At 41.6% G+C, this 11,100-nt stretch overlaps 2 protein-coding genes across 2 annotated transcripts; both read left to right on the top strand.

Annotated features, from left to right (window-relative positions):
- Positions 1-1,610: 1,610 nt before the first annotated feature.
- On the top strand, positions 1,611-5,090 carry LOC311492219 (seipin-like). Its single transcript, XM_084550436.1, has 9 exons — positions 1,611-1,977; positions 2,075-2,153; positions 2,256-2,399; positions 2,517-2,552; positions 3,271-3,405; positions 3,970-4,067; positions 4,158-4,287; positions 4,409-4,487; positions 4,619-5,090. The coding sequence occupies exons 1-9, from the start codon at positions 1,727-1,729 to the stop codon at positions 4,750-4,752; spliced, it is 1,086 nt and encodes a 361-aa protein (XP_084406562.1). The 5' UTR covers positions 1,611-1,726; the 3' UTR covers positions 4,753-5,090.
- A 2,389-nt stretch (positions 5,091-7,479) lies between these two features.
- Positions 7,480-10,832, top strand: LOC311491345 (inositol-trisphosphate 3-kinase B-like). Its single transcript, XM_084549250.1, has 4 exons — positions 7,480-8,932; positions 9,551-10,022; positions 10,250-10,321; positions 10,456-10,832. Exons 1-4 carry the CDS (start codon positions 8,796-8,798, stop codon positions 10,720-10,722), a joined length of 948 nt encoding a protein of 315 aa, XP_084405376.1. The 5' UTR covers positions 7,480-8,795; the 3' UTR covers positions 10,723-10,832.
- Positions 10,833-11,100: the final 268 nt, after the last annotated feature.

Genomic DNA, 11,100 nt, shown 5'->3' with positions numbered 1-11,100 from the left:
GCTGTAGGTTAACACAACAATCCTGTGAACAAATCCTTCTGTCAGAGAGGATTTAATGATCAGGGGTTTTGGAGGGTGTAGATTGTGGTTCTGTTGAGCTGTATTGTGATGTTTGTTAGATTTTTTTTTAATATACCTTTAATGATATTAAAAGTGAATAAATAAAAACATTTGTATCTGTGTTTCCTTTCATCTCTTTTGTCTGTGATTCATTAATCCTGATCATGGTCATAAAAATTTCTACGGTTTTAAAGAGAAGTTGTGTGTTTTTTTAATTTATTATCTGTCTAAAGGTTCTTTCCTGAAGAACAGTATGAATTTTAAAATACCATCAATTAACAGGAGATTTTGTGTCGTGTAATGCAGTACCATGACTAACGGGGTGTCAGATATGCAGATCCAGATGTTTTCTATGCGATTACACGTCTTGCAATCGTGCATTTTTTCTTGGTGAGTAAAACATTGCAAGGTCAAGTTAAACACCCACAATAATTCTAATTCTGATGTAAAACATGTGAACTGAGCACTAACCGGTGAATCTTAAGTTAATCTTGAGTTTAAAACATGACTAAACATTTCTGAGCCATAAGCAACATAAGACAGAGAAATCAGGAGCAATATAAAGGGTGGGGAAAATTCAGCCCATTTTGCAGCAAAGGGGTGAACAAGGATCCACATGTATTAACAAACAACACACACAAAAGAGTATTTGAAACTGTAATGAGCCATGACTAATTAGACTTTATATCCAATAATGTTACTAATAGATTCCTATGGCTCACAGTGCAATTTGATATACTTCTGTTTTCAGTGTCACATTCAACTCCAAGAACTCTGTTACAGTTGGCAGCAGCCAACTCTTTATGTGGGACGGACTAAACCTCCTCCAACAGCAGCTTTTGAGGCAACAAGATACTGGTGGGAGTTCTGTCCACATTTCATCAGGACGGTGTCAAGAGCGGACCAAGCAACTTCAGGGAAAGGAGAAGTGATTTCCTAACCGCGCATAGTTGGCCAACAGAAATCAGAGGTAAGTTTTTAGCGCAAGACAGAAGACTGAACTGGAGCAGATATTTTAATTAGACATTTTTTCTTTCAGTTTGGATTTTGAGTTAAAAATACTTCCCGTACTATAATTTCAATGTCAACTTAGTCCTAATTCTGCACTTCAGAATTCATTCACATGTCGAAGTTACAACTTCCTTCCTCTTTTGAAGATTCAATATTAAACTTTATTAATGCAAAATGAAAAAAAATAATCAGCTTAATTTTACTGACACTGAGGACTAGAAATATAATTAATTAAACAGTGTTATTACACAATAAACACATTGTCAAAACCAACAAGTTCTCAGTTTCCTATTAGTTAGAAGGCACATATAGAGTCAGACTGGCAGCTGACTTTTGACACAGTTTGGAGTCATCTGATATGAAAGGATGGTGCTTGTGACTGTGATTGGACTCTGTGGTTTTGCAGATCTCAGTTGTATGAATGTGAACGACTGTGTCTTGCCTTCATAACATCATTGGCCACGCAAAGTTTATTGGACTCTAAACAATCCTAAGTGTGTCCTTATTTTAAGAAAATGTGGGCCAGATAACTTTTCAGACAGGAGCCAACACATTTCAATCAGTTTGTTCCTTTCAGAAATTTTAATTAATTTATCTTTCCACCATTTTTCAAATTGTTTCATTACCTTCATTGTTCACTGGACTTTTAGGTTTCATGGCTCAAGATACTCACCTGCGTTCAGGAGGTGATGATGAAACACCTGTCCTCATTGGTCAGATGCTGCTGAGGCTGCAGGTTGTTGTCTTCATGGCGATGTCACAGCTCCGTCAGAGAGTTGTACAGGGCTTCACTGTCTTCTCTTTTGTCTTTCTTCTCCTCTGGCTCGCCGCCTTTTTATACGGGAGTTTTTACTACTCATTCATGCCCAAGGCGGCCTTTTCTGCATCCGTGCACTATTACTACAGGTGTGTGTGTCAAATTCTGTCCAGCTGCACGAGAAACAACTGTCAGTTCTGTGTGTTTTGCTTTTTCTATGATATATTTATCTTGATTTCTCTGCAGGACAGACTGTGAATCTCCCACCTCTTTTTCATGCTCTTATCCGGTGGCCAACATCTCTCTGATGAGAAATAGGAAACATGTATGTAGGCCTATGTTTATTGTATATATTTATGAACATGTTGCAGACATTAATTAATTCATGCATTCATCTTTGTAAAGTAATATTTTAATATATGTTCAGGTGCTGACATTCGGTCAGGCTTATCAGATATCTTTGCAGCTGGAGATGCCTGATTCCCCAACCAATCAGGAGATGGGGATGTTTATGATCAAGACAACCTGTTTCTCCCAGGATGGAGGGCAAGTTGCCTCCTCTGCTCGCTTTGTAAGACGCGCTAACATTTGTTCAGCACCGTGGTGGCCATGAAAACACATGCAGTCAAATAATGGTTCATAACTATTGCAGAGGCTCACCGACTAACTGATGCTGTGTGTTTCTCAGGCAAGACAACTGCTGTCCGCCTCCAGCTCTCGCTTTGTGAGTACAGCACTGACGCATAATAACCCTTTAATCACACAACCTGGTCAGAGCCAGATTAGAGCTGCTTATGCTTGTGCAGAGCTCAACTGCAGCAGAAGGTGATCTCAGTGCTCAGTAATTGAGATGACAAGACAAATGTGTAAAATAATGACTAATAAAGAGTTATGAGCAAATCAAAGGCGGAATGGAAAGTGTCAATGAGTTCAGTTATTTAAATGCTAAAATGCAAAACCACCCTGGTACTGAAATGCAAGTCCTCTAATAAATAAACCTTTTAAAGTCTGTATACCACGCATAGAAGGGTATCATTTAAATTCCTTTTAAGGTTGTGTTTTGTGTTTCTTTTGTATGGAACTGCATTGAATTGGAATATTTTTACATAGCCACATACACTACATACAGTATATGTCAAGATAATAGCCTATTTGAATTTCAGTCAAATCTACAGATACAAAGAACGGCATCAACGCTGTTTTGGCCAAATGTCCACTGAGATCAGCTTTTGTTAGCGCTGATTAAAAATGTGCACATAACCCAATCAGATTTCTGATAAAGGTACTATAAGAGTTCATTATCAGTCATCTTTTCCTAACTGTTCATCGTGCCATCACATCCTCCGGGGACACAGTGCCATACATTTGTGAGGAAAGGCCAGATCAAATATTCTCCAGGGGTGAACTGTGTAAATGAGACTGTGTTGTTGTGTTGTGGCCAGAGCATGCTGCGATACCGTTCAGACCTGCTGAGGACCCTGGGAACGCTGCTGTTCCTCCCGGCCTTTCTGAGTGGAGCAGCCGAGCAGAAACAGGTGTTGGACGTGGAGCTCTTCTCAGACTACACAGACGACCCTGTGAGTCATGGGTAGATACTAGATATACACCGATCAGCCACAAAATTAAAACCACTGACAGGAGAAGGGAATAACACTGACCTTCTTGTGACAATTCATTGTTCTGCTGGGAAACCTTTGGACCTGGCATTCATGTGGATGTTACTTAGACATGTACCACCCACCTAGATCAGACCAGACACCCCCACCCCATATGACAACTCAAAAAACATGAAGAACAACACAAGGTGTTGACCTGGCCTCCAAATTCACTAGATCCCAAACTGATCAAGTATCTGTGGGATGATCCACAGAGGTCCCTCCCCTCAACCCATAGGACCCACTAGCAACATCCTGTCGCCAGACAGCACAGGACACCCTCAGAAGACCCATATCCATTCTCTGATAAGTCACAACTGTTTTGGAGGCACAAGGGAGACCTACACAAAATGAGGACAACAATGTTATGTCTGATCTGTGTGGTTAGTTCAAATTCAGAAAAGGCGGAGACACATTTAAATAGAATAGAAATAGTGAGAAAATATTTCACTGAAGCCTACATAACAGGTTTTTCTCCCTGTTCAGTATTCCCCTTCGGTCACAGCTGTCATTGAGATCCTGTCCAACAAGGTACAGATCTACTCGTCTCAGCTTTACGTTCACGCTCATTTCACAGGCATAAGGTGAGAGTTATTTACATTTCTCAGCAGTAATTCCTCATCATACCTGGATCAAACAATTTTGCCTTGTTTTTCTCTGTGTCCCCTCTTTAGATATTTTCTGTTCTACTTCCCTGTCTTATCCGCACTGGTGGGAGTGTCCAGTAACTTCATCTTCCTCAGCGTCCTCTTCATCCTGAGCTACGTGAGGCTGCTCTTGAGGAAGAGTTTGGTACCGAAGCGGGTGAGAGAGAACAGCCTTATGTGTAGCCGCGGGCCTGAACGCGTTTTGAGTTTAACTGAGTTTATTAGCCATTCCCCTCCAGGTGACGTAGCTCAGACTCATCCATGTTTGTTGCTCACAGCTCAGAAGAACTGGACAGCTGCAAGAGATGAGGGAGAACATGAACAACCAGCAAGAGGATGACAAAGATGTTGCAGCGGGTACAGAGACTAAGACACGCTAGCACAGGCGCAGTGAATTTTATGTAATGTTATTTGAGGTATTTGCATCAGTCACTACTACTGACAATGTGCTGTAGTGTGTTTGACCATAGAAACAAATTCTTTAACAGGTACCGCAGAGCAGCCGGGTCCCCTCCAGACAAACCCCCCATGTCTGAGCCAGAAGGAGCAACCTTTGCAATTTGGCAGCTGCACAGAGCCGCAGAACATAAATACACTTAGTCGGGATGAAATAAATGAATGAGAGGCAGCCTGAGGAAATTAATAAAGAAGAGGATGAAAGTGCTGGGAGTGATCCTGATAGTAAGGATAAAGATTTAAGACTGATATATGCCTGAAAATGACTGGTGTACTGTGTCCTGTCTCATGTGGTGTCTTAACTTTGACCTTAGGACCGTATCTTCACTGAATAAAGCATTGTGTTAAATGTAATGAAACTGATCATTAATATGATATACAGCACTATAACTAGGAGAAATAAAAAAACAACAAATAAATTCTGTTATAATGAAGAGCAGCAGGGTGAAATAGCTTTTCTTGGAAATATTATATATATATATATTTAACATGATATCATATGAATATTTATGTTATTTATGCAACACTTTGATTCTCAATAAACATCATAATGCTAATTACTGACTGTGTTCCTGTCTTCTTTCAGCTATAGATTTTTGGAGCTGTTTCTTTTGCAAGTTAAAATGTTTTTTGAGCATCCGAGACAAGGTGTGCACCTTATTTATACTACAAAAGTGTCTGAAAGAGTTTTGGTGTGCATTCAGTTTAACGGGTGCAATAAAACATTTTGAAACACGTTTATTATTGGAGGGAGGACACTTTATTCCTCGTTGTTTGACGCCATCATTCCTGGATGTCCTCTTTGCCTGTGGCACTGTTGGCCACGCTCCAGCGGCCAGCCCTGGATGAAGCTTTGGAAACTCAGTAACGTCACTGCATGCAAAAATTTGGCATTTGGAGTGTGAGGTAGCTCACTGATAGGCAAAGACTTCGTATCACTGAATACTAAGAGGTGGAGGACAAAGGTAAGGTAAGTTAAATACACTTGGTCATTTGTCATTATATTTTTCTATTTGTGTCGTTTTAAGACAGGTCAGTAACGTTGTTGATGATTAGAGTGCCGTTTAGACTTGTAAATGCATTTCCTGAAACATATTCAAAACTGTGCATCTCTTGTAAACATTTCCCTGTTGTAGAGGCACATGTTGGGCTCATGGAGCATATTCACCATCTCAGCTCCGCACCGGACACAAAGATGGACACCACAGATGAAAACCACATGGGTGGGATGCAGATGGAGATAGAGATCAAGCAAAGTGTGGAGAATGATTCTCACGTTAGACTATCAGATGAGGCGCACGAGCATCTGTCGGTCAGCGAAGGGCCGTCCAGCAGCTGTCATGATGAGAGACTGAGATCCAGACCCAGACTCCAGTCGACAAAAAGCTTCCCCCCTTACAGTCAGTGTATAGGCGGGCTAGGAGAGGACGACGAGTGGGACAGCGAGCTCAGTTCAGAGCCGATCACCACTTCCCAGCTGAATACAAAGGAAGTCAGGCCGCAAGAAATTCAAGGTGTGGAAAAAAAAGAAGACATAGACCTGACTGCAAGATGTGCAAGAGATGCAATGAAGGCCAAATGGAGGTTGAGGAGGAAGGAGAGGTCAGGGGGAAGCTATGATGCCAACATAGATGGCTGGGAGAGAGGACGATGGAGTGGGAAAAGAAGAGTGGAGGAGACTGGAAAAGAAGGTAAGCATGACGATGAGGGAAGAGAAGGGGGCTCAAACAGTCAGTGGAAACACTGGAGAGGTAGAAACTCCAGTTTTGAGAAAGGGAGAAAAGAAGACGAGGAAGAGGAGAGGAAGTTATCACCTATTACAGCTGTAGAGACAGAGAATAATAGCAGTGGGGAGACAACCCCAGAGGGTAAGGATGAAGACATTGATGAACTGCCCGGGACAACACTTCAGTGGTCCTCCTCACATCCAATCCTCTCCAAGCTTTTGCACTCGTCCTCCACGTCCTCATGTTCCTCCATCAACCTCTCTTCAGCCGAGAGTGACGAGGTCTTCAGTGAAGGAGAGGATGTTGCGTCAAAAAGGAAGACATTTAGAAAGGTGAGTCACAAACACAGGATAGACGGGTACACTTTGAAACTACATTCTCACCCCTGTGTGTCTGGCTGCTCTGGTTTTCCATGGAAGAGAGGTTAAACCATATTTTTCAACTGTTCTTTGCACCTGTGGTCTTGGTGATTTGCATGGGCTTCAAAGAGGACTTTGACAAGGTCAGATTTGAATGCCGTTTGCATGCCTAGCTGCTGCCTCTGTAGATATGAGAGCAGTGGGGAGCTGACAGCGGCGGGAGGACTAGGGAGTACATGTTCATTTTCTAAATAATGTTGTTTGCATTCTCAGACACTGGGTGATAGACAGGTATATTAGTAGGAATAAAGAGGGTTTTACACAAAACATCGAAAACATAACATCTGTTACGAAATAGTGACAAATATTTAAATCTTACATAAGTCAGACATATTCTTCAAAAGGCAAACTAGACATTTAGCGATAGTGTGTCTACTGAGCATGCTCAGCTCTACTCCAGCTCCTCTTGTTTTTAGATTTTTCATCTGGTGGCAGCTGTTTTGTGTATATACAAAGTAGATCATAACTGTTGAGGTACGTTCTGTTGACAACAACTGTGCAGACTCTTCACATTTTTGGTGTACACAGAAGACATGAAGAGGTTTATGCTACCTTTAATGCACATGTTCATAAGATGGTGAGACAGCATGACAAAAACTGATCAGGTGACTCAAAGAGAGAAATCCGAGTCACAATATGTCACTGAATCAAAGACAAATGCTGCCTTTGGCTTTTCACAGGAGATGGTTGAAATAATAATAGAATTAATATTTAAATAATAAAATAAGTTGTGGTTGGATATCGTTGAACCGCTCCAATTTCAAAGACCCAGCATGTCTTACTGGGATGCTTGAATTGTTGCATTGCATTGTTAATGTTAGTAGTAACATTTGTGTTGTTTTCTGCTGTGATGAGAAAGGCATTTTAAAGAGGGCTTAAGAATATAATTTTTTAACTAGAAAAAACACATAAGACTCGCTAAATATGGCCCTTTGCTGTTATTTATATTTCTTTCAGAAATTAAGAAAAATTAGGAGGTGTAATAAACGTACATGTTAAATTCTGCAAAATGATTCAGCACAGTTGCTCGACCCCTCACATTAACAAGGTCCTGGTTGAATCCTGCATGAAGTCTTTTGCACTCACATGCATGAAGATAGTCAGGTTTGGGTCAACTGAACTGGACATGTTTGTCTATATGCTTCACACCTTGTCAGAGAAGTAACTTGCAGGCTCCAAATCCTGAGCTCAATAGGCCATAGAGAAAAATGGATGATGGGTATTATAACTATTATATTATTGGTATACTTTAGACCATCCTGTAGCAGACAGGCACATTATAAAATCTTAATTCACATCCCCTTCTGTTCTTTCTCAGTGTTCTCCTTCCATAAAAACAACAACATGATCTGCTCTTCTCTTATGCCTCAGTGTCGCTCCTGGAAAACCTACCTGACCATGATGCACTGGTCTCTGGGGCGGCAGAGCTCCTGGGTCCAGCTGGCTGGACATCAAGGCACGTGTGTTACAGTTCATCCAAAATAGACCCAGACAGGCAGTCAGATATGTGAAAGATGTAGATGTCAGTCTATTTATTACGCTACACTACACTCTGCAAGTGAACGTAAATGTTACAGCTGCTCTGTTAAATCACTTCATCAACAGAACATCAGCTGTTTGGAAGACAGGAAAAGTCTGATTGTGAAGTTAAAACTGAGAAGACAATTTGAGTTTACACAACCTGTATTGGAGCAATAGAGATCAAGAGTAGAGTCAAGTACAGGATTGTCATCAAACATTGGATTTAAATATGTAGATCGTTACAACTGAACATACAACTGCACAATAAATATCCTCAGTCAGGATTCAGTTGACTTTTGCTCAGTTTAAACACATGAAAAACCTCATCAGTGCCTCATATAGTTTGGTAAATGGAAGTGTAGTGTTCCAGAAACCAGATGCTACCCTCATTCTGCTTTCTTGTTCCACTGAAAAGCATAATAATTTGACTCTTTGTCCCTCCCTGGTGGTTGCTGGTGTCACCAGGTAACTTCCAGCTGAGTAAAGGAGGGGAGGTGCTGAAACGCTTCAGCGAAGTGGAGGCTAAGTGCCTGGAGTGTCTGATGAGGGACCCTCTGAGGCCCTTTGTGCCGCAGTACCACGGCCTGGTAACCAGAGGGGAGCACTGCTACATCCGTCTGGAGGATCTGCTGAGTGGCCTGAGGAGGCCTGTTATCATGGACTGCAAGATGGGCGTCAGGTAGGCTTTCCTCGAGTGCCCAGCATCTCCTGATTGGAGTAACTTTTTAACTAACTGAAATGTTGGATCTGAAAACTTCAGGACTTCTAACTCCAGGCAATATGCTGGGAAATCAGGAGAGTATGTGTTTATTCCGGACTATTTCTATGTAGCTAACAGACTTTTGCTGATAGTTGTTTCATTTATTTTTTGGAACAGAAGTGAGTTTTTTTCCACTTCACTTTTGTCCTCCACTGGAAGATTTTCTACCCTCCACCTGATAATGTGTAGTTTGGAAAGTAGGGACTAGTGTCTATTCCTACATTTATGTACAGTTTTCTTCTTTCTGTTCTACCAAACATATACCTCTTCTTCTTCTGACAGTTCCTAAATAAGTCACAAAACTATTTAACATCAAGCGTTATTTAGCAGCTGGAGCTTTTGATCATACAAAGATCTAAACATGAGACAGTCTTCTCTGTTGCATTGATTACACACTTGTTCTCAAGTTTCAGTCATGATGCTAAATTATGTATTTCACATCGCTACCACATTATTTGTGGTTAAAAAAAAAATGGGTATGGAAAATGATATTGTTTCGATGTATTTCTGATGTACAGTTTGTGGTCTCCTTGTCAGGACGTACCAGGAGGAGGAACTGATCAAAGCTCGTACTAAACCAACCCTCCGTAGCGACATGTACCAGAAGATGATGAAACTAGACCCATCAGCTCCTTCAGCAGAGGAACACGCACAGAAAGGGGTGACCAAATGGCGCTACCTTCAGTGGAGGGATACAACCAGCTCTACAGCCACGCTGGGGTTCAGGATAGAAGGCATCATGGTAGGAGTGACGGCCTCTCATGTCGCTGCACAACTCATGTATAATTCCCTAAATATCTGTTGTGTTTTGGTCTCTGTGAGTCAGATGGAGGACGGCAGTGTTGAGCGGGACTTCAGGAACATTCTGACACTAGCTCAGGTCACGGAGGCGATGCTTTACTTCACCAGGAAACAGCTGGATACTCTGGTCAGCTTTGTCTTTCTAGAAATAATTTACATTTCCTTAGAGAACATTTCCACAATTATATCATGCAAAAAGCAAAATAACTTCTGACTGAACCTAAAGAAAACTGACTAATATAACTGGAACTGATCAGATCACATTTAGCATTTAAAACATGATTAGAGAAGTGATGTCTAATGTGCATATCTAAAGACATACAACAAACAACACAAAAGTTCTTTGTCATTGTGCCAGTTTTCCTCCTTCATGTTTCTCCTCCTGATGTTATTTGCTGCTGCTAAACCACTGCTCTACCCGCTATGTGTCCTCAGAAAGCGTACCACTCCAGACTCCTGGCCCTGAGTGACGCACTGAAGAATTCCACGTTTTTCAGAACCCATGAGGTTAGTTTACATGTAGATAACATTGACCGAAAGAGAAACAAGACAGAATCACGATAGCAGCTGCGGATGCAGTTTATATTTGTGTTTATGCTCATACGCATCCTATATTCTTACAATGAATTTACATACATTTACGTTTTTCACCTGCTCAGGTGATTGGCAGCTCGCTTCTCTTCGTCCACGACCACAGCAAGGCCAGTGTGTGGATGATCGACTTCGGAAAGACGATCCCTCTGCCAGACTCGAGGGAGCTGTGTCACAGCGTCCCGTGGAATGAAGGCAGCAGGGAGGATGGCTACCTCATCGGCCTGACCTCCCTCATCACTTCTCTGAGCCAGGCCATCAGTGTGGCCTCCTGGCAGCAGGGGGACAGCTGTGAGGAGGAAAAGAGTGGTACATAATGCACTCAGGCTGATGTGGACAGAAATGGCTGCTGTTACATTTAAACGGGACAACAGGGAAGGATTTGTTTATGGGGAACCTATCTTCAGAGGAGGAGGAAGAGGAACTTCAGTTTAGCTAAAATCCATAGAAATGTTAAGTGATTGTCTCACAGTTGTACATCTGGCATGTACATACAGTGGAGACAGAGTTTTTGTTACATTCTTTTTCTGCCAATACTAAAGACTTTTTTTCCATTTGGCTGGTCGGAAACACACGATAAGCTAATTTGTTTTGTTTACACCAGCAAAGTTCTCTCATTGTGAATAATACACACAAACGCACATTTGGTTGAACAGCCTCATGTTCAACCTGATTTAAGTCAGTATGGTGTTAAA

The sequence above is a fragment of the Chelon labrosus genome, assembly GCF_963514085.1.
Source record: "Chelon labrosus genome assembly, chromosome: 8".
Classification (NCBI taxonomy): Eukaryota; Metazoa; Chordata; class Actinopteri; order Mugiliformes; family Mugilidae; genus Chelon; species Chelon labrosus.
This window is presented reverse-complemented; position numbering and strand designations above follow the sequence as displayed.

Coding starts and splice junctions, on each gene's coding strand:
- LOC311492219 (XM_084550436.1), top strand. CDS start 1,727: ATGGCTCAAGATACTCACCTGCGTTCAGGAGGTGATGATGAAACACCT. Junction 1,978..2,074: donor TCCGTGCACTATTACTACAG/GTGTGTGTGTCA, acceptor ATTTCTCTGCAG/GACAGACTGTGAATCTCCCA. Junction 3,406..3,969: donor CAGACTACACAGACGACCCT/GTGAGTCATGGG, acceptor CTCCCTGTTCAG/TATTCCCCTTCGGTCACAGC.
- LOC311491345 (XM_084549250.1), top strand. CDS start 8,796: ATGAGGGACCCTCTGAGGCCCTTTGTGCCGCAGTACCACGGCCTGGTA. Junction 10,023..10,249: donor CATGCAAAAAGCAAAATAAC/TTCTGACTGAAC, acceptor ATGTGTCCTCAG/AAAGCGTACCACTCCAGACT. Junction 10,322..10,455: donor CGTTTTTCAGAACCCATGAG/GTTAGTTTACAT, acceptor TACATACATTTA/CGTTTTTCACCTGCTCAGGT.